At 29.2% G+C, this 23,938-nt stretch overlaps 1 protein-coding gene across 1 annotated transcript in view; it reads right to left on the bottom strand.

The window, feature by feature from the left end:
* Positions 1-21,331, bottom strand: part of LOC111627907 (cytochrome P450 4C1-like) — a 35,312-nt gene extending 13,981 nt beyond the window's left edge. The window contains exons 1-7 of the mRNA XM_023371588.1: positions 21,268-21,331; positions 19,605-19,649; positions 19,059-19,303; positions 17,282-17,550; positions 15,690-15,829; positions 1,387-1,499; positions 305-390 (exon numbers count right to left, since the gene is read on the bottom strand). Of these exons, the coding sequence (XP_023227356.1) occupies positions 305-390; positions 1,387-1,499; positions 15,690-15,829; positions 17,282-17,550; positions 19,059-19,303; positions 19,605-19,649; positions 21,268-21,331 (962 nt within the window). The remainder of the gene's footprint in view (positions 1-304; positions 391-1,386; positions 1,500-15,689; positions 15,830-17,281; positions 17,551-19,058; positions 19,304-19,604; positions 19,650-21,267) is intronic.
* Between the last annotated feature and the right edge of the window lie 2,607 nt (positions 21,332-23,938).

Genomic DNA, 23,938 nt, shown 5'->3' with positions numbered 1-23,938 from the left:
GATCTGGTTACTACCATAATGATTATCTCCACAGAATGTGGGTGTGTGGTCACTCTTAGCTTCATTTCTCCCCATAGACCTTACTGGCATGGGTGTCCCTACCAGGAGCTTGTGCTCCAGCCTGCATTGCCCTATGGATCTGTAAAACTACTGGGCTCTCCCACCACGACCAGGTGGTGACCACGGGAGAGTTATTATTATTATTATTATTATTATCAACCCGTCTCGATTATAAATTACATGATTTATTTTATACAAAATAAATTACTTTAAATATGGAGAGAGAATTGTTCCTAATGATTACCTCATGAAAACAGAATCTCCAATCCAATCTTTAAATCCTTTATATGCGATGGATTTGTTAATGCATTGGGAATCACTTAGCAGTGTCTAAAAATAAATAAATACTGTAAGTGTGAATTTTCATCAGTAAATAATAAAATTAATAAAACCATTTACATAAAAAGTCAAACTGACCTTACTCTAATAATTAAAATACTATTTACAAATACTTAAAATTAATTGTTGAGATTTTTTGTACACGATAAATATTTCTCATGTAAAACCGTGTTTTTATATATTCTAACAGTGATTCTCGTGCCATTAATATCAAATTATGTACTGTTTAACACATATTTGTCGATGCAGAGAAGAATATTCCATCCTGACGTTTGAACATTACGCATGTTTACAGCAATGAAAGAACGAAAAAATGCATTATCTGAGAACAGAATGTTTGACAGCAAGATCGGATCTCTGTCAATTTTTGAAAGAATGTCTCCCCGGTGTTGTTTTAGGTGGCTTCCATTTCCTACAAAAGTCTTGTACAATGCTTTTGTCCTCTTGGCATCTGTTTTGATCTTTGTGGTAAACACGGCATAAGTAGTTTTTCACTAGAGCTTCAAATTTAAACTCAGCAAATTGTACGAGAATCTGTTTGGATTTTGATGCCGTTTTGAGGGGACAGCTAACAGAGCGCCTCTTGGAGACTAAAACTTATTCTAAACTTTGCTCGCGGTAATTTTAAGTCCTGAAAAAATAAATACTTTATTGGTTTGAAACTTTTTGATTTGCCAAATTTTTTTAGCATTCACAATTAGAGTGTTTGTTGTTATAATTATATAATTTAATTTGTTTTTATCAATCGAAACCATTTGTTACTAATTACGAACAAAAGAAAACACTCTAACACAACTGACAATGCATCTTTAACCTTTTCACACCGAAAATACATTTTTACGCTGTTTAATTAACAATCATTTTTCTAATTGTCATCAAACAATTGTTATGAAGTTCGGCCGTTTGTTATAGTTGTACTGGGGCAGGACATTCATTTGTATCATATGACATCACTTCCCGTTTCCAAATATTTTTCTAGAAACTTACTTGAATATGATCCGGACGATACAAAAACAAGTATTTCACAATTATAAAATTAAGAGGAAAATATTCTTTGTCGTACGAGTGATTCAACACTTCCACAAACTGTAATGACGAACCTGGAAAGAAAAATTTCTATATAAAAAGCTTTTATTTGTATCGAATTTTAATACAAAAAACCATATTAATAGATTATAAATAGGTTACTAGGTAGACAGGTTTTATTATTTTTATAGAAATTCTTTCGACTATTTCAGAAATTTAAATTCAGTTTGGTATTTTCAATATTTTCTGACTGACTGTAAGAAAAATCTTTTTCCGTATTTGTTAATATAATCAATATAGTAACAATGCAACTGTCAAATTATAAGTGCAATAGTAAACAAAATCCGCTATGTAATTTTATGTTTCTTCTGCTTTTCACTTGTAAAACTTCAAAACATTTTATTCGTTAATATCTAAAAATTTAGATTTCTGATGTTCCCACCCGCGAAAGTATTTAATCTCATTCAGTTTGTTCACCTTTTGCCCACAGTTGAAAAAAACTGTCCGAAATTTCGTTTCTCCTTCTGAAATTACTTGTCCCATATGTTTGACTTTATGAGGTAAATATAGTAGATACGAAGTCATTTGTAACTTTTCACTTTACTTTCCATCTCTGTTATATGTAACAGGTATTTTTAGAAAGAATGAGGGTACTTCAGGTATCACTGAAAAGTACGACCTGGAGGTTGGGGGAGAAAGATAATAAAGTAAGAAGAAAAGTGAAGAATAGGAGGTGAAAGTAGGTCAGAGTGGTGGATTAAAGATTTGAGCCCATGGCACCTGCAACGCATTCATTAACAATGTAATAAGTTTACAAATAAAAAACACAAAATACAAAATAGAGACGACAGTATGACAGTAGGGTGCGCCTGGTATGACAGCTAAACAAGCCAATTGCTTACCGATTATGCAATTGTTACACAAGGCAAAAATATAGATGACAAACAGTTGCTGTTACAAGAAAAATAGGTTAAAAATTTGTGTACCAAAATGAAGAAGTTGGTATTTACATTGAGAGGACGATAATGCAAATGAAGACAATACAATCAAGAAGTATAATGATAAGACAATCAAATTAATATCCTTTACAGTTATAAGCGCCCGCGACAGTGGATTGAACAACAGGATGAGAGATAAAGATGCTTAGATATAAAGCAACAGTATATGCCAATAGCACTATTGAGTGGGAAACCGAAATAATATATACAAAATACTGCTGTTACAAGAAATATAAGACATTATGCAAGTTGGGTGCATCCAGTAAAGATGCGAGACAGGTTACAGAAAGTACAATAACAACAGGCAGCAGTTGATGCACAGCGAGCAATAATGTATGAACATGGCAGAGAATAAACACGAATACAATTAGATGTACCTGAATATAAGTGACAAAACAGGACAATTACACATTCTGTGCAATTGATTATAGAAGTATAAAAAACCTAAGTAATCAATACATCAACATAAATTCAATATAACGAACACAATAACACATTTGTACAGTTAGAACAGACAGATGTTACAACCATACAATGTACATTTTGTTTACTCCAACAATGACAGCATAGGCCAGAAACATAGTGGGAAAACAGAGTATCAACAAAGGCGTCTATTCCTAGGCACAGAAAATGCAAAGAGAAAAATTCTTGTGACTGTAGTAGTGGATCTAAGCAGTTAGTACAAATTAACAATTACCATTGGTGGCTGGCCGGTTACGCGATGAGTTGAGCGCTGCTATTGTATTGAACCTCTTTAGGTATGATTTAAAATTACCATGACTAGTGATTTTAACTGAGTCATTAGGAAGTTCCGAACAAAACGTTTCCATTTAAGTCTCCTACTGATGTTCAGGATAAAGATGTGCGTTGTTCTTTCCGTTGTGCCGTTATCCCACTTTTCCTGCCATTGTTTAAGATATTCGAGACACTACTTTGTATACTGTGTTAAATTTAATAACTCTTATGCTGTTTGTCGAAAATTTCGGAAGTTTCACATGGAGGTTGGTGTGTTAGGGGATTGATGCTATTATATTTTAATCGTTAACGGTAAATGGGGTGGGGAAATAAAAGGGTCGAGTGTAGTATCTCGAGTAGGGTCAGATTTAATATCCATTTAATAGTTATTAGCATTTACAATTTCTTTCATAAAACTCATCTCCTCAAATTTAAGCTTCTGGCTATTTTATAAAACTAAAAAATAAAAGGTATCATAAGAGATGCAGTTTCAAATGTTGCTGCGAAAGTTAAGCAACTTGTTGCCTGATTTTTTTCTTATAGCTTTGTTAAATTATCATGTTTTTACCTGGCGACTTATTTCTAACAAACACGAAAATTATGTTATTAGAATGACTAAATAGTAGAGTTATTTAAATAAGAAGCAAATTGCATGACAAAAAAAGCAAAATTACCATGATGATGATAAAATACAACAAGACCCACTAGTGGCCAATCGGTCTAAGCACTCTGAACACTAGGGGTTTGGTTGTGGATTCGCACCATGTAAGGTCTTCCGTGTTTTCTTCACTCATGTAACGACTAAATAAAGGCCAGACTTTCTTAAGAAGACCTTCCGGAAGGTATCCCCCAAGTGTTACATTGCCATAATTTAACAAACAACAAACAAAATACAACAAAGCTGTATTTTATCATCTGCATTGTCACAGACGTAATTATTATACACATATTACAAGCATTTAAGTTTTAAGTCATTTATTGTATGCGAGTTGACAAAACGTTAACTTACCGATCCTGGGTATGAGAATTTGAAATGCGAATTTCCATCCAATCAGAGAATAATAAAATTCGGTTTCTTTAAAACCAACGAGAACTTGCTTTCCCTTAACTAGAGATTTATACACAATATATATTATAAAAATAATAGCAAGTATCTCCCACTTGTAATTACTGGCAAAAATTTCGGTAAGAGCTTCCATACTTATTCTAATACCCTCCATCTAGCATAGAAATTAATTTTATTCGAATTTGTAGTCTGGATTCGTTATTGGGAAATGCCTAAATGACTGGGAAACTACCTTAATTATAACAGTCAAACACAGTTGTTTTTTTATATATTTAATATTCTCAATTTATACAGGAAATAACGTATATCATACCCTTACCTTTTCCTTATTGTTACAGTTTTCTTTTTCATATTACTTGAAAACTCGACTTTATCCTTATGTATCACATGATCAAGTAGGAAGTATTACCTGTATATATGCGTGGGCTTCGATGTCATTAAATTTTGGTAGAAAGGTCGAGAATATCAGGATATAGTGGGTGTCGTTATTTATGAATCGTTATTTATTTTTTAATCTTCACTGTATCCATAAATAATTAACGAAGTGAATACTTAAACACACACACACACACAGATATATATTCACGTAATTTTTTTTACTTTTGGGTTCTGGAAATATCAGCACGTGGAGAATTGAAAAAACACGTCTTCATCAATTTCTTTTGTTATATAAAAATAATAGACGAAAACGTAGAGTAAATGTTTCCCAAAAGACCTATATGTTTAGAATTTGTCCCCACACTTATATGCTACATTCCACAACTAAAAATGCATAATTTATTACATTATAATTGAGTTTTTTTAGCGGAATTCTTATCTACTGCATTTTTTAGAAACAACAACTTTTTTTAGAAAAAAAAAACATATGTACTTTTCGCATATGTGATAAACGTCAACTTATTTCAGTATAATAATTGAGCGAATTTATGTTACGTGACTTAATTTTTAATGTAGCACGAACAGGAATGTATTCAGTATTAACAAGATAAGATTTTAGCATAGCATAAAAAATATTTTTAAATAAACAGAGTTTTTAATAATTTTTTCATAGAAACTGTAATCTTGTGCATTTGTTATTCATCTTTCTGAGACAGCTTTTTTTTCTTTCAGCGGTGTAATAAATAACAAAAAGAAATTATGAAAATTAATAAAGATATAACGTATCACAAAATTTTTACATATTTAGATTCATCCAGTTTGAATTCTAATAATTTCTCAGCTATTTTCTAGAAAATTTCCAGAATTTTGTTAGGAGGTTTGTCTATTCAACCTCAAACACACAGTAACGATTTATACACACAAAAAAGTCAAGAAATATTTGTATGTTTCTACGTTTTATGAATTCTAATCGAAGACTGTAAAAATAATGAAAAATCACTTGTTTTCCTTATCGTGCCTGCTTTCATTAATAGATAACATCAAGGAAAGTGAAAATACTATTGCTCAACTTTCCTACTTTTTGTTGTAAACGATCCAAAATAAGATATAGTGTTTTGTATTTACTGATGTTTGCAGCTAATATTTATGAAATTCGATATATCGAAGAAAATATATTATAAATTTAATTACATATCTTCATTTATATAAACAATAATTAAAAATTGTTTGTGACATTTCGTCATTACATCTAATTAGAATATACGTAAATATTTCATAGTATTTTACGTAATACTTAAATTACAAGAGAATTTTCTACCGTTTTCTAACAGAAATAGACTTATATCTTTAGATAAATTGTAAGTTTTTAAAACAGAAATTTAAAACAAATTATTTTTACAGGAAATATGAAGGCATAAATTATGCAGAATTTATTCATATCCATTGTTATAGTCTATTCTTGCGTAAATGAAAAGTTTCCTTTGACGTCACCGTCAATGTCATTTATTTGCGCACATAGACTAGATTTTTATCTTAAAGCAAGTAATTGACGTCAATTTACTCAACTAAGACTTCGACTGAAAATAATTTTTGACACATGTGAAATTTAACAGAGAAGTTAGATCCGTACGGCATTACTATTTTCGAAAAACAATATTCGATTTTTAAATATAATTGCTTATATACCGAAATTCTGCACGAGAAATAAATTATATAAATAATTACTGTTGCACTGAAACATAGTCTATCTATTGCGACAAGTGTTTAACCATATTAAATTATTATACATTAATATTTTATTGTGAGAAGCCGCGGGCTACTGGGCCGTTTCCTAAATTCTATTTATTCGGCAGGGGTTCGAAAAACCCGGTAACTAGGTAGCTTTAAATAGAAGGGTTTTAAACAGAACGAGTGAGAAGCGCGGTAGGAAAGTCGATAGGAGACAAGTAAATACAGGTTAACAGATTTAACAAAACAAGTAAAGTTTAATATATTCTAAATGTAAGATATGCATAGATATTATACAGTACACGGTTATATGCGATTAAATATAAAATTATACAGAGCAATGACTATTCAAATTCTTATTTGGTGAGGCTATTCTACTTTTTCGGATTCCGAGAGAGTGTTTACAACTTTCTAACAAAATAATAATAATAATTCTTTATTGTTTGAACCTTACTTCATTACATAGAGCTGAGGGTAGTGCAACAAAATTAATACTGTATATTAATATATGGTATAACAAAATAAAACACAAAACCGAAGTCAGTAGAGTTCCAAGATTTAAATCTTATCTAATACTTTTTCCTACTTGCCTGAAGTTTTATACATTGAAAAAATACATGATTTCAAGTCTCATACTTTTGCATATTCAGTACAAAATTTCTCACGATTTATTATTTGTCAAAATATTATTTTGACCACATCGAATTTGCAATATTAAACGTTTTGCATGATAGTTTATGTCCATAAATAAATAATTATGACACATAAAAGTTGTTTTAACAATACGATATAACTGAGAATGTTTACTTTTTTACCAGCAAAGACCAATTATCTTGTGTAGTTTATTTACAGCACACTCATACATTTAACATTTGATAGCTTGCGATTAAATGAGGATCTTAAGACAACAGTAGGAAAGAAACCGTGTCGATCTAGCAAATCTTTCAACGCCAACCACCAATTGTATGTAGAATTATCCATCGTTGTACACAATTTATACAATTTTTATACGCTTATTTAACATAACTTTTATCATATAGTTTCAAAATTCTGATTCAAAATGAAACTATTGATTTTATTTTTATTACAAATATTCTAGAAACACCAAAATCCAAACGTAACATGTAAGCTGAAATTTTATGGTATAACAGAAAAATTCTTTGAAGATATAAAGCAAGGACAATTTACAGTTTATCGTAATAAGTAATTGCCTGTACAGGAGCATCCTAAAGTAATACAGAAGAAATCATCGAACAAAGTAACATTGATATAAGCAAAATTAATTTTAGCACTTGGAAGAATAAGCCATACTGAACTCATTGAAGTTTTAGCCTTGCGTATATTATAATTTTAGGCTTGTGAAAATAGTACAGAATACGAAAATGATACTTCCAATTCGAGACCATTTGTAAAAGCTGATTATTAAAACACCATTAATCTCTGGCTGATCGTCTTCCACCCTTCTTAATAGCCCCTTATAGCTCTTTCAGTGTATAATCTGTAAAACATTCTGTTTCTATCGGAAACACTTTATACATCTCCATGGACAATTTGTCGTCGTTAATAAGTAAACATCGTTCCCTAGAAAATTTTCTAGCAAAATAATTGAACCATTTTTCCAAAGAAATTCTTGAATTACTCAATGAACATTTACGTATTAAATATTAATTATTTTCTAGAAAGATTACTAATATTCCAGAATGAAATCTACTATTTACGTTCCAAAAATAAGACTTGTTTTATTTTCACATAATAATTAACATTCTTTCAAATAATTTTTATATAAAGCATAACTTTCATCCGTACTTAATTTTTTTACTTTTTAAAATAACTACCAGAGATTTTTTATCATAGAGTAACATTCGTTATCATACAATTCGTTTGATGTATGCCCTTTAGAAGTTACACGTTTAACGTCGTAAATTAAATCTAGAAAGATTGAACCTTAGTTATAGTTTCCAAGATCATTGGATGTGAGGTTTCCACCATATTCATCTAATAAAACTTCATCCAATTTGGCAGCAAATGAAAATTTAAAATCATCCTTTCATATCGCGCGTTTACTAGTATATTGTCTATTGGGAACTCCTGATCTTATCAGAAAACAGGGCCCACTCTAGGGGTTCGCAACCCGGACATTTATCCGGAGCGCCAAAGTTTAGGGGCGCCATTTTGGCTGTAAGTATGAGAAAAATATTCATGTGTTGAATACTCGATTAATTAATAGAAAATTTCAAGTTTATTTAACTCTAACCAGACAGCGAGTTGTTGACCTTTTTTATATTTCTTCTTTTAGGCATTAGAATTTTTTCACCGATCTATTCTCGATTATTGAGTAGCTAATATTGATAGATTAATCGCGAGCCACATAAATCTATTACACGGGCCACATCCGACCCGCGGGCCGTATGTTGGCCATGCCTAACCTAAACCATTGCATAATTATAAATTTATATCCTATGACACTGGTCGAGATTTTAGCGTAAATTATTATACTGTACTCGAATTTTAAGCAATGGAGAGCAAGTTTTACGACACTGGCTAGTGTACTCTCTTTCGCAAAACTGCGTTTACTGCTTCTGTTGCGAAATTTTCGGCTGTATAGTTAGTTCTTTTTCAAAGGATGGTTTCAAAACTTGGAACCATCTCGGCGAAACTTTAAAAGAGCAGGAAATTTTCAAAAATCATAGCTAGAAATGAACCTAAGGTTAGTGTTGTAAAACTATAGTTGCGGCCTCTCAAAGAATTATTAATTAATGCCGAAATAAATCATTGGAACGAGGTGTTTCTAAGAATCGTAGCAATTAATAAAATGCTTGGTAAAAGTAATCTGAATTTTCAAGGTACAAGCGACAAGTTGTTTGAGTATAAAAACGGTAATTTCTTAAAAATAGTTAAGTTGCTATTTCAATTTGATCGCATTATGGATGAGCACGTCTGTAGAGGGCTAAAAAAAGAATACACTAATACTCACTATGTCGGAAAAAATATACATAACGAGATAATAGATCCTTTTCCTCAAAGTGTAAAGTCTCATAACATATATTGATGAAATTAATAAATCAAAATGTTTTTGTATAATTTTACACTGTACTCCTGACATTAGTAAGGTAGAGCAAATTACTCTTGTAATCAGATATGTTTGAATCAATAGCTTTGACGCTGATGTTAAAATTAAAATTAATGAAACCTTTATAGGATTCTTACCAGTCGAAAGATCCACACGAAAACAAATGTCTGATATTATAACTGGAGAACTTGTATTTAAATTTGCAGGATATCAGAGAGCAATGATATGACAACGGATCCAATATGACGGTAGATAAAACAGGAGTGCAATCTAGAATTAAACAATATAATTCGCGAACATTCTACGTTCCGTGTAGTAGCCACTCTTTTAATCTTGTTGTTAATGATATGGCAAAAACATCCTTGGAAGCTGCTAATATCTTAAACACGGTCCAAAAAATATATTTATTTTTTCGGCATCTCCTTTACGATGGGCAATACTTTTAAAACATGTTTAAGGTTTAAATTTGAAACAATCGATTGACATTAGATGGGAAAGTAGGATAGCGACCTTAAACCCTTAGAGATTTCATTTGGGAAATGTATACGACGCTTTGCTGTGAATTTACGAAAACTAACATACTGATAATTTAATAAGAGACGAGGCCTCAAATTTCTTGAATTGTATTAAACAATAGAGGTTAAGAATATTTCTAACGATACCAATAACTGTAGCAAGTGACGAAAAAAGTTTCTCTAAGTCAAAATTAATTAAAAACTTTTTACGTTCGAATACTACACAAAATCGTCTTTATGGTTTGCCATGTTGGCATTGAGCATTAAACTGACGATCGAATAAATTTAAAAGATGCAATAAGAAAGTTTGCAGAACTATAAGTAAGAAAATAGATTTTTGAGATTTTAGCAGTGTTGATGTTACCTCGTTTCATTTTCAAAATAATGACATTTTTATTGTGCAGTAATACATTTTAATAGTATTTTAAAATGTAAAAAATTATATAGTTGACAATTTGTGGTTAGGTAAAGATATTTCTTAATTAATTTTTACTGTTTTGTACTGCTTAATTATCAATGTTATGTTAAACGTTTCTTTCTAAATATATACTTTTATTAAAATTTAAATAAAATGATTTGATTTTTATTGAAAATAGAACAAATACGTATCTTTATTTAAATATATATATATATATATATTTAAATAAAGACGTCGGCCGCAAATAAAGATCTTTATTNTAAAACTATGATGAATGAATTGAATACTTTATTAATATATTTAGTTGAATTTATAATAAACGTTTAGTTAAAATTTATAAATCACCGATTTTAGATTAATATATATATAAATATATTTTTAAATATATATATATATATATATATATATATATTCTTAAGGAGCAGTAATTTTTCTTTTTGTCCGTGGCGACGTAACGGCGAGATCGAGCTATGCCCATCTACAAACACCTAAAGATACTCACCAGTAATCGAAAAGGCCGAAAAATGCTATCGTTATCTCTGAAAGTTTATAAAACGTTAATATAACTTTTTTTTTTTTTTATGGAAATGGCATTTATTTTATAAATAATATTTATCGTAAACATTCGAGAACAAAGTTTCATAACGTCACGCAGCAATTAATGAACTTCGTTGTTACTTTAATTGCATATGACATAAAACATATATGCAATTAAAATTTTAATTAAAAATATTCATAAATTTTAACTCATTACTGATTTGTAACAGGTAATTACGTCAATTTGTTTATTTATTTATATTAGATTTAATTTTTAACGTCACATTCTAACAGAAGTTAGAAAGTTTCGAGACTTTCAATAACTTTTTTATTCAACATTAAAAGGTTAGAGCTATCCGTTAGCGTAAAGGATATTTCGTATAAATCTTTAATAAGAATTATTTTTCAAATTTGTTTTCTTTGCTGAAAATACAACACTTGTGAAATGTGCCACTCGAAGTAACTTTTTATATGAAATTATGTTTAATTTAGAATTAGATACATGAAAACACCGAACGTGACAAATACGTTGCTTAGACATGTACCCCCGACTAGCATTTACTATGTTGTCTCTGTTATCTCTGGTTTGTTATATGTAACGTATTTAAGCTTGAATATTAATTAGTTAAAATATAGTACAGTAGAGCGTCGAAAAACTCGCTCTAATATAAACTGAAGAGTGGCCGAGTTTGTGAAAATGCCGGGTTATCGGGAATGGGGTTAAAAAAATAAATACGAGTGTTTCCTCAGAAAATACTGTACTGTACTTGTATGTATTGTTTACTTGAGAATACAACAGAGAATAAACTGCCCAAATACCCTTAAACAAAGGAAAAGTACGTCCTTTATGAAAGGCATAGAGCCTTTACTACATGAAAATGAAAATTAATGAATACACTGTGTACAGTAATTTACCTGATAAGACAGACCTCAAAAAAATACTTTATGAGGCATAAAGCGTCTATAATGAAAATTAATATACTAAGGATTTTTTTTGCCCTGCCAAGGTTTCGCCGAGTTATCCGGAGTGCCAGGTTATCGAGTGCCGAGTTTTCGAGGTCTACTGTACTATTTATTGACTGTATTTGCTAGTTTCTTTTATTTAGAAGGCAACTCTTTAGTAATTTATTTAACACGTACAGATAATAAAGAGGTTGCGGCCGACGTTTTCAACGCGAAAACGTGTACGTCGGACGTTCAACGTCGCTTTCCTAAAGACCGACAAGTTTGGCAATGGTGTTTGAAATGTTGAGCATCATTCTACTGACTATCCAAACATCATTGTCAAATTTCTAGGCTTATAGGAAAGCGGCGCTGAACGTCTGACGTACATGTTTTCGGGTTAAAAACGCCGGCCACAACCTCTCTAATAATTTAAAAACGTACATTTTGAATTGAATAAGCATATGTTTGTTCAGCATGCAATGATGTTCTTAAAAAATCAGATCGATTGTGTCCCAAATTTTACTTCTCCGGCTTGTACACGACGATCGAAGAAAAAATGACCACGTAGGTATTTTACATTTTTAATATTAAGACACTGAAACGTCGGTTTCTTTACAATGTTATTCATAAATAATTAAATAATCATTATTTTAATAAAATATGTCATAATTTTATCCCCGAAGACCAAAAACTAAAGTTTAAACCGATCTCCTACTTACCATGCTAGACGTAGCGAACGCCATTATCAACGTTTTAAAATCGCCAGGTGGCGTAGCTCGACGTCCGACGTTCTAGTTTTGTTCTGAAAAGGACGGCCACAACCTGCGTATGGCTGACCGATAGGAATGAAGCATTCAGATGGAAATCGATTACAAGAATTTAATTAACTGATCTGGTAAATAGGTATTCGAAACTCTTACTGTAAAACTATTTTCGACCTGTCATGTTAGAAAAATTAGAAACTGCGGAAAGATATATTAAAAAAAAAGGCAACCGTGTCTCTTCTAGCCATGTACTAATTTAGAAGTAAACGGACTACAGCGTAATTTTTACGAAAATAATATTTATAATTATTGTGGAAATGATGTTAATAAACAAAACTCTGAAAACATACAGACATTTTAGGACTACATTTTCAGGGTATACAAATAAAACTATCAAAACTGTCATCATTGCATATTATTTGATTTTATTTAACATAGCAAATACATATTTTGCAACATTACAACATAAATTACACGTATATCATTACTAACAACAGTAACGTACATAGTATGCTTTTACAAAATGTACTACATATATAGCCTGTATTTTAGAATTATAGTATTTAACTTGTAACTAGTATTTAGAATTATAGTAGTTAACTTGATTAACGCATACACCGTTATCAATGAAATGACAACTACGGTGATATTCTAAGACAAATAAAACACAGTATCGTTAAAATTCAGTAACGCATAAGAGTACGAGTTTTTATTTACAAGTGCCTTTGATATAATTGCCTTCCGGGAGGACTTTCTTGGAAAGCTGACCCCTATTCAGGTTTTATATACGTGAAGAAAACCCGGAAAACTTCACGCGGTCAACCCGTTGGTGAGATGTGAATCCACGATCAACTAACAGTGTTCAGTGAATATTCACTCGGCCACTAGTGGGCCACTTCTATCTACTATAGTACAATTTGGTAATATTTAAAATATAGAACAATAATATAAAAACAGTTATTAGCATTTTATGAACAGTATTAACGGAAAGAGCATACACTGAATCATTGTTGTCTTACAAGAAAAACTGTACTAAAACTTTAATTTAATCGAACAGTTTAAAAATTTATTGAAATAAATAATTTTTAAATACACGTTTACACTACAAATACTTATAAATGTTTAGAAATGCACAATATTGATTATTATATCGATATTATAAAGTATAGATCTAATTTTTGTTTCTTTTGAGAAATATTCCTATTTTTAAACGCAAAGAATTTCCAAAGTTCTTTAACTTTCTGCGAGATAAGTAGATTTTTCCGTAATAAAACACAAGTTCGATGATGATTAATACGAAAATCGAAAGCATATAATCAGCGACCGATAAATACATGAGACTAATCACGTGTTGATATCGAATAATGGACACCTCTAATAAGCGAGCATTAAACTTTTTTTTTCAAGATTACACATAAAATTAACTTTTAAGTATAAAGTTAATTAAAAATTCTAAAATTAGCAACATTACCTAAACTTTTAAATATGATTAAATATTAATTAACAATATTGAACGGCCTCACTCTACGTTTTCTTTTGTAATCTCTTTTATGTATCCATATATAACGTTCCTTTAATAAAAAAAAAGCTTGTTTGGTAGACCGTCTCGCTGCATTTTTGCTTAGAAAATTACGACTGTATTTAACAAATTGAAATCATATTATACACCAGATAATATAAATACATTTTGGGTTAATGAAAGTTTACAGCTCCTCTTCAGTGCTGTTCGAAAAAACGAAATTATGATTAGGGACACGACATTACTCAAATATGGAGAAAAAATATTTTACACAACAAACACATATTAAAAATTCTATTTCTACATTTGTATTTTCCACGAAATACATAACAATTCACTATATTATATGAAAAATATAAATCGTTGTGGTTTAAAACAAAAAATTCCATAAAATTTAATGGTATAAAACATTAATTTCCATCTAAAAATTTCTCCTAAACGTAATGTAAATAAAAGTAAAATTGACTTAAAACAATTTGCATATAAAAATAATTAATTTCAAGTTAAAAAAGATATCTATAGAAAGGTTGACAGCATCAGTGTGGGTGAAAGAAGGGACCAAAATTAGTAGAATTAGTTATGAAAAATAAAAGTGGAAATATAAATATAACCTCGGTATAGAACTAGTAAGGAAATGTACTAATGATTATTTACTAATATACAATAATAAAATAATAGATGGAAAAATTAGCATTAATATCATAAACAATACCAACGAGAATATTCAGTCTGATATAGAAGAGGGAAAAAATTGACAAATTAATTACTTAGATTCAACTATAATAAATAAGCGTGATAAATTTACCTTACAACATACAAGAAAACATGTAATGTCAATAAAACAATCAACTGTCATTCATATATTCCAGAAATTATAAAAAAGAATTCCTAAATTATAAATTTAAAAAACATATATACAAAAATATCAGATAATAAAAATAAAGAAATTGAATTTAAAAAGTTAAAAATTAAGTTTATATTAAATAGAGGCGTTTCAACACGTTAAACATTGTAATGATAGCACAGTCTATGACTTTTTGTACTGTATTGGATAAATTAGATTTATAATAGATAACACCATTTGTCGGTATGTTTAATATTAAGTTACAGGTGTTAAGAATATAATTGCTAATTTAATATTTCCAAATTACAATAAGATATAATATACAATACAGCACTTCACTTGTAAGAAAAAATTTTAATTTGTGTCTTTATTTCGTATGTGTTTGTTGTGTAAAAATATTTTTCTCCATATTTGAGTAATGTCGTGTCACTAATCATAATGTTTTTTTTTTTTTTTTTTTCAAAAAGCACTGAAGAAAGTTGTAAACGTACACCAACCCGAAATGCATTTATATAATCTGGTGTATAATATGATTTAAATTTTTGAAATAAAGTTGTAATTTTCTAACCAGAAATGCTATGAGACCGTTACCAAACAAGTCTTTTTTGAGATTAAAGGGACGTTATATATAGAAATTAAATAAACAGCGACCATATTACATTAACTTTTTTATATTCTTTACTAGAATTTCTGTAAGAAATACTACAAAGGAAATCAAGTACCCTGTTGCTAATAAATACAGTAGACCCATAATATCATCGATTTTCAGAGGTTCTTCATCATTAGTATTAATTGCCTTATAATTGTGGAAGTTGCTTCTTCTTTTTGCTTCAAGCACGTCTGTATAAATTTTCTGAGATAATCCACTTTGTTCAATAAGATTTACCCTGTAAAATATAAATATATATTATTAAACTTTTATGACGCTTTTTATTAAGCTTAAAGAACAGGCAATATGTTTATATCAACAATTTATTGTCTGGTAAACTATTAACATTACATGATGTAATAGTGTAACAAAATCGGCCTATAAATATATATTATTTTTTATTTATGACGCTTTTTATTAAGCTTAAAGAACAGGCAATATGTTTATATCAACAATTTATTGTCTGGTAAACTATTAATTTACTTGTTTAGAATTGTTTNTATGTATAAATTAAAAAAAATTACATCACTAATATAGTATATTAGGTAATTTAGTTACTTAAATTATTTTAGTATGAAAATAAAAGCTGTTTTTTAGTTTGTATTTACACAAGAATAGTTTTAAAAAATATGTCATTGCAGGGTGAATCATAGTTGGATAGTGAATGAAACTTAAGCAAGCGAACACTTAGAAAATAAATTTAATACACAAAAATTTAAAATTTGGATAAAGGAAACTTTAATATAATAATGTTTTAAATAATATATACCTTTATATACAAGTTTAAGTTTTCATTTATGTCATTATCAATACGAGAGTTAATTAAAGGTATAAGGAGTATGGCATATGTGGAACGTTCCGGTATCAGTCCTTCGCACGTATTGAGGAACAATGCAGTTCATTTGTATTGTTAATATAAATATTGCATAAGATATACCTGAAGTAGAAATATAGGAAGACTCTTTTGCTATTTATAATTACATGAATTACCATTGTATGAATTAACATGTTTCTTTCAATAAGAAATAGCCAGAGATTTAGCGTGTATTTTTCAAGAGACAAAATCAAACATTGTAAAATGTATAGTTAATCTTTTGCTATAAAACTTTCAGAGTAGCCTATGTTGTTTACAGCATGATCAAGTTCATTGTACACATTTCTACGTAAGTAAACAAGGCGTTGACATGCTACGTATGACTGAATTAACTCTGATACAATTTTCATAGGTTTTTCTTCATTATGCATTGTATATTCGTTCAGAATGGTATTGCCACAGTGGAATCGCAGGATTTGTTTACACGAACATAGTTGCGATCACTGGTGTTAAGCTACAAAATTTACGGTTAATTTTTTAATTATATGGAATTCGCATTATAAAAACATATTTAGACTCGTAAACGTTATGAAACTCGTTTTGATCACACTTTCGAACTGTATGACGCATTTAGGACCTTTCTCCAGGTTCAGTGCCATTTGCAGTTGAAATCGTTCTGTCATCTAGTAAAGGAAAATAAAATTAATACCGTATATTACCAGATACATTAAGCTAAAGCGCTAAAATCATAAGGGAGTTAGCTGATTGGAAGCTCTCTAGTCGATTTATTCCACAGACAGAGTGTAACTAACAATGTTCAATGGCATTTTCCACTGAAAAATTGTGAGTGATTAAAAACACATTTTTCATACTTACTTTTTTGCGACTTTGGCAGCATAATTCACTCTCACTAAATTGATTTGTATGAACTGGAATTTTGTAAAAAGTATGTCTTCTGAAACGAAGACCTTTTCTTTTTCCCATTTGGTCAGGCTCAATTCAATTCTTTCTTTTGTTGCCAGTAGGGCGTGAGTTCCATTAAGTAGTTTTGGAATTGGTTTCTCACCCGTCTCCCCACAATTTTGAACGTTTTCATTGAAGATTTCGATCACATCATTTTTAATTACACTTTTTTGGATAAAGTACTACAGAAATATATAAATAAATAAAATTCATGTAAATAAAAGTACACACAGAAAATTTAACATTTATATAGAAAAACTAACTTACTATTGCAACATAATAATGTTCAAATTATTATGTAGAAACATACTTAATTATAATTATTTTTAAGATATTATATTTATCTGAAGTGTGAACTAACTGTAAGCAGTATTTTGCACAGTTTTGTAACTGTGTAATCAGCTGGGATATTTACAATGGTTACTCTGATAAATATAAAATAAAAACAATAATTTTGTGTGGCTTATAAGCGCTAAGATTAACTTTACTTTATCTCTAGACTTATTACACCACCACAGGACATCAAATTACATTTAGAAAGACACTATTTTATTTACAGAATGCATTGCGGACATGGAGTCCCTGATCAGCTTTTTTGCTACGAAATTAATAGGAGATAAACAATTTTTATAGACAGACCGTGATTGAGAGAAATGAACAAAGAATGTGGACTTACATTTGACATGTGGATTCGATGCGTTGAACGTTAATTGAAAGACTAAGCACGCGATCAAACAAGATTTTCCATTAAAACCGGTAACGTTGATACAATAACATAACAATAAACTGAGGTTCTAGTAAAACAGTAAAGTCGTAAAAGTACTTTAGTAAAGTCGTTGTTTTAACAATGTATTTTTTACAATTTTACTGTTTTACCAGAATATTCAACTTGCCTTTCATTCATGACTTAATATTGCTAGAATTCGTCTCGGCTTACCATCCTCCTTTCAGTGAATTGCATATTTGATCGGTTGATATATTGAAAATATTTTAGCGGTTTTATTTATGAAAATTTGCTTTTTGTATAAATTTGTTCCAGAAAACTGGGCTCATTATTTTAAGATTTTACTACTTTTATCATTTAATTCAGTGCTTCGCAATGAAATAATTATTTCCCATCGGTGGGCATTGTAGAGATCTGAAAGTGCTTTTTATATTCCAAGACAAATTTAGGGGGCGTTGAGGATCGACCGCCGCCTTCCTGGGCAGTACTTGGAAGAATGCGAAGAAAATTACGGCTTATCTCGTTAATGGGCGTTAAGAAAAATTATTATTTATAGCCGTCGAAAGCGGGATAAACGACCAATCAGCGATTACTGGCCATGGCAATACGCGTATATGCAATATGTTACGATTCTTAACCAATCAGCGATTTGCTCCTCTGTTGGAGGTCCATTGGTGGTGTGATGATCTGCCTACCAATCAGCGGCCACTCATTTAAAATCCAACGGTCGCTTCCTCAACCCTCTTTTTGCAACAGCCACTGTTACCAGTTCAAAAAAAGTGGAAATCGTGTTCTTACATGATCCTATCATCCGACAGTATTAATGTAACAAAACAATTACTACTCTTTATTTATTCGCGAATTCTAAACCTAAATTCACACCCAACTTACATTCATCATTTAGTTTTGAATAATTTTGTATTTTAAATTTATAAGTATAACTATTTGTAATAAAATGCTACATACGTTTAAAAAACATCGATCAAAATAACGACATTCATCGCCCTCTTGGAAGAAAGTGATGTTGTATCGTCCCGCTTTTACTGACTGAATCAATTCTTGAAATGTCTGAGGAATGGATTCAGTTCCAGGATTAACCATGAAAGATGGCAATGTGCCGACGTATGCCGATGTCAAGACAAATGCGATTAGGATCCAGCAGCCAATTAGGATACGAAACGTCATGAGAGAATAACGATCTACATTTGCATCTGCAAAATAAGAATAGTGGAAAATAGAATTTTATTGTTAAAAATTACGAGAGGATAGAAAACAGTTTAAATTAGGCAATTATCGATTTTTCATTAAATTATAATACTGTATATTTGTGTGTAATATGTAAGCTAGCACAAAACGATCTCAGACGGAAAAATGTCAAATGCACTGAAATAATCTTTTCGTTCGTAAATTCAAGTAAACAATTTTGTAAATCAATCTTAGAAATTATGAAAACTAAACGAAAACGTTTAAACGAACACATTTAAACATACTTATGACTCTAATTATCATTACCTGAAGTAGTATAATAATGAGAGTTCTGCCTGAAAAATTTAAGGTCTTTAATATTAAATGAATTTAACCAAAATCAATAGTAAAATTCACTGAATATAAACAAAAAAATAACACTGATGAAATCTCATTGATTCCTTATGTTATTTATTTAAAGTGATGTATTACAAAAAAGTAAATATAAAAAAAGTCAAACAAACTCAATAATATGAGCTTTATACTTATTTTCACAATCTCTCATACCCCTGTACACAAATTTAAAATTACTCATCTCATCTAAATCTTAATCCCTTAATTTATAGTTAAATCGATCAGGAAGAAAAACTTGAAATTCATTCTATTCTCTATCTTTTAGAACTACTAAGTTTTTATCACCAAAGCGTGTTAATATTGTTTTTAAATAAATAATTGTTTATTCATAATCAATTTCCAACTCGTTTAATTTCTTTGTTGGAGTATTTTGAAATTTTTTAATATTGTTTATTCTCTTTGATGTCTCCATTTATATTGGAAAAAATTAATCAATATAATTTATAAATATTGAAATAATATTTTAATTATATTTATATGAGAAATTCTCAAGGTCATGGGTTAGATTTTTTTCTATCTGTTTAACTGTAATTATATCTCATATTGAATGGAATAGTTTCATTTATGACTATATATGTTTCTTCTCTCTCTTTTTTAAAAGAAAATGCTAATTTTTTATTGATAAATATACTCACAGATAAATAAGATATTACTATTTCAGATGTAAAATAAATTTTATTAATGAAACAATTAGATTTTAACACATTTTTTTCATATTTTTTAAGACATTTTCTATGATTTTGCAAAATCTCTGTCATCAATAGGAAGATCGCCTAAGGTAAAATAAAATTGTATGTCTTTTGTTAAATTCAGAAAACCTCTTAAGATCAATGAATGGTTAATTTTGAAATAATTTTTGAGATATGATTTTGTAACTGCATCCGTGTCATTAATTAGATTTTTTAAATTAGTTATTCTTTTATTGTCAGAATTATAAAAATCATTTTTCAAGAAAACAGCGGGATGTACATATAATTCATTTTCTGTTCTTGAAAGTGTATTGTTGTCTTTTGTATCAACTTGACTAAGAGTAAAGGTGCGATTATCTACATAAAATTTAGTGGCAGCATCAAAGTTAAATGTAGGTTGTTATACATTTATTATTATTTTTTTATTTCTTCCATCAAACACATCCTCATCATTTATGGATAAAGCATTATTCTTTAAACATGTTTTCTTCACAACATTTTTGTCTTCCATTAGATCATTAACATTACCAATTCTTTTATTTTTTGCATTGAAAACACATTATTTATTTTCAGATATCTACTATCTAATGATAGAAGAATTTCTCCCGTTTTTGTTATGAAATTATCAACGCTTAAATTTAAATCATTAATATTTTTTTCTGAATTAGTTTTATCTGTTATGTGATCTTCTTCTAATATTTTTAATTAATTAGCATTTTCTTTAGCAAAAGTTTGAAAATCTTTATTTAATTCATTGATTAATTTTAATTTATTATCAATATATCTCTTGGTTGCAGCATAGTTTTTATCTATTAAATGTTTGCAATATTTTAAGATCTTATTTTCCATATCATAATTTCCATCATTCGTTAATTTGAATCCATTACCCGGAGGATCAGGAAGACCTTCTTTTACTTCATCATAATAATGACCAAAAAGAAACCAAGCCATTTAATTACTTCAAAGTTTTAATGGTTTCATAAGTCCTGTTGTACATATTCATAAATCCTTTTCTTTTTTCGACTAAAATGAAATAAAATCTATATGATTTAGCAGGTGTTTCTCTCAATTGCCAAAAGAATTCAACTTTCAAATTATCAACATTATTATAAAAGGAATAATTTGAAACATCGAAATAAATTATAGGATACAGTCTCCCATAGTTTGTATAACTTACTAAACAACCAGACTCTGTGTTATTGGTATTTAATTTCGCTGCTAACAAATCAGAATAATATTTGGAATAATCTAATTCTCCAGATTTAAAACTAACATTATAATCTGGTGGATATTTATCGTTATTAATTCTTAACCAACATCTCATAATATCTAAGTTATAGAATATCATATTATTTTGATTCTGATTGTTTTTCTTTTCTTGATATTGTGGAATTACAAAAATATTTCTGATTTCATCTGTGGTTGTATTTACAATTATTGTACCGTTAGAATAATTTTGAACGTTACTTTTAATTAATCTAACAGAACACCAATTAATTTCTATATCCGATGAGGGATTTAGAAATACGCTATTAAAATTAACTTGTTGTTCTAGATATAATTTAATATGTGGTAACCAAAGTGAAATACAGATATTGTAACTTTATAATTCAGATTGGTAACGTTGGTATGGATCATAACATTATTCGAATTTATATATAATTAATATATAATTATATGTACAGTACCTAATTTATATATAATACTGTACAGATGATAGTAAACTCAACTTACCCGCCTAAACTCTCCGTGGCGTGGCACTGGATAAAGGAAAGTAGTTCGGCTGCTCGTCTGCGACGACGAGTTGGCGATGACGTTTTACCGCGTTTTACGCGTCCCTATTAGCGTCTTTATACGAATATTGTCGCAATTTTTTGCCGCGTTATAGGAATTTACGTTATAGGAACTCGCGTTATAGGGGGTCTACTGTATGTAGTAAATACGCTTGGGCTATTCCAATTAAAAAGAAAAAGGGTGAAGAAATATCCAAAGCATTTGCTAAAATATTTAAGGAAAGAAAGCCAGAGAAGTTACAAACGGATAAAGGAACTGAGTTTATCAATAAAGTAACGCAAACAGTTGTTCAAAGATAATAATATTCATTGGTTTACTACAGAAAATATAGAAATAAAATGCTCAGTAGGCGAAAGATTTAATAGAACTCTAAAAACGAAAATGTGGAAATATTTTACTGCTAACAACTCTAAAAAATGAATAGATGTTTCAGATAAATTAATTCAAAATTATAATAACTCTTATCATAGATCAATAAAAATGACTCCTGTAGAAGCAAGTGTAGAAAATATTTAATCGAAAGTTTATGAAAATTTGTTTAAAGCTGAAAATATTCTTAATCCACCAAAATATAAAGTAGGTGATACAGTTAGAATATCTATATATAAACAACCATTTAAGAGAGGTTATTTACCCTCCTTCACAGAGAAAATATTTATAATATCTGAAGTCTTGAAGACAGATCCCAATACTTATCGAATCAAAGATTTAAATAATGAAGATATTAAAGGAACTTTTTGTGAAAATGAGTTAGTGAAATATGATAAAAAGAATAAAGTTTATAAGATAGAAAAAATAATTAAAAAGAAAGAAACTAAATATTTAGTTAAGTGGTTAGAATATCCTGATTCATTTAATAGTTGGGTTGATAAGTCTGATATTTTTTTATATTAAATTTTTTTATGAAGCAAGATATTGAACAAATTTTTTTCTTATTAAATAAAACAGTGTTATCATTGTAAAATAAATAAACCCTTCGAAGAATATAGCAAAGATAATCATTCTAAAGATGGTTATTATTATTGGTGTAAAGCTTGTACAAGTGAATACTTTAAAAGTTATTATGGAAAGAACAAAGCAGAATTAAAAGAATGTAGATGTGGTAAAAATTTTTAAAATCATACTTAGAAGATCATATGAAAACAAATATTTATAGAAGGCGATTAAATAAAATCAAGAAGTGTAGTAAATATAAGGGAGAAAAATCTATTGATGAATTTTACCAAAACAAAAGTGATATAGATTGATATGGTTATATTTGTAAGGTGTGTTTGAAAGCAAAAATTTATTGAATGCTTTTTTCCTATTAAATGGAGAAAATATTACAATCAAGAACTTTTCGTAAATTCGTAATAATAAATCCAAGACAACCAAGAGAAAAAATATATTTAGTAACTTTCATGAGGATATTTTTTCAAAACCAAGAAAAGAAAAAGAAAAGCAAATAAAATGTGATATCTGTAATCATTACTATAAACCAACCTATATGAATCTCCATCTTGAAAAGAGAAAACATAAGAATGCCTTATATAATGGTGAAGCTATCCAAGAGATTGACAGCATTCAAATCAAGATTAAAAACGTATTCGATAAAAAATGTAAAAGGTTATATCATACCAAGAGAATTTTTAGAAGATGTGAGAGAGCTAGTTATTGGAAATATAGTAGAAATACTTAAAAAATGGATTTGAAAATAAATTTAAAATTTTTCTGAGTATAAAAGAGAAAATGAGAACATGAGCTTTTCTTTTAAAACAGAGAATG

This window comes from Centruroides sculpturatus, unplaced genomic scaffold, assembly GCF_000671375.1.
Source record: "Centruroides sculpturatus isolate CEXI.00-Female unplaced genomic scaffold, Cexi_2.0 scaffold481, whole genome shotgun sequence".
Lineage (NCBI taxonomy): Eukaryota > Metazoa > Arthropoda > Arachnida > Scorpiones > Buthidae > Centruroides > Centruroides sculpturatus.
Note: the sequence above shows the minus strand (reverse complement) of the source record. Positions and strands in the feature narration are given on the sequence as shown.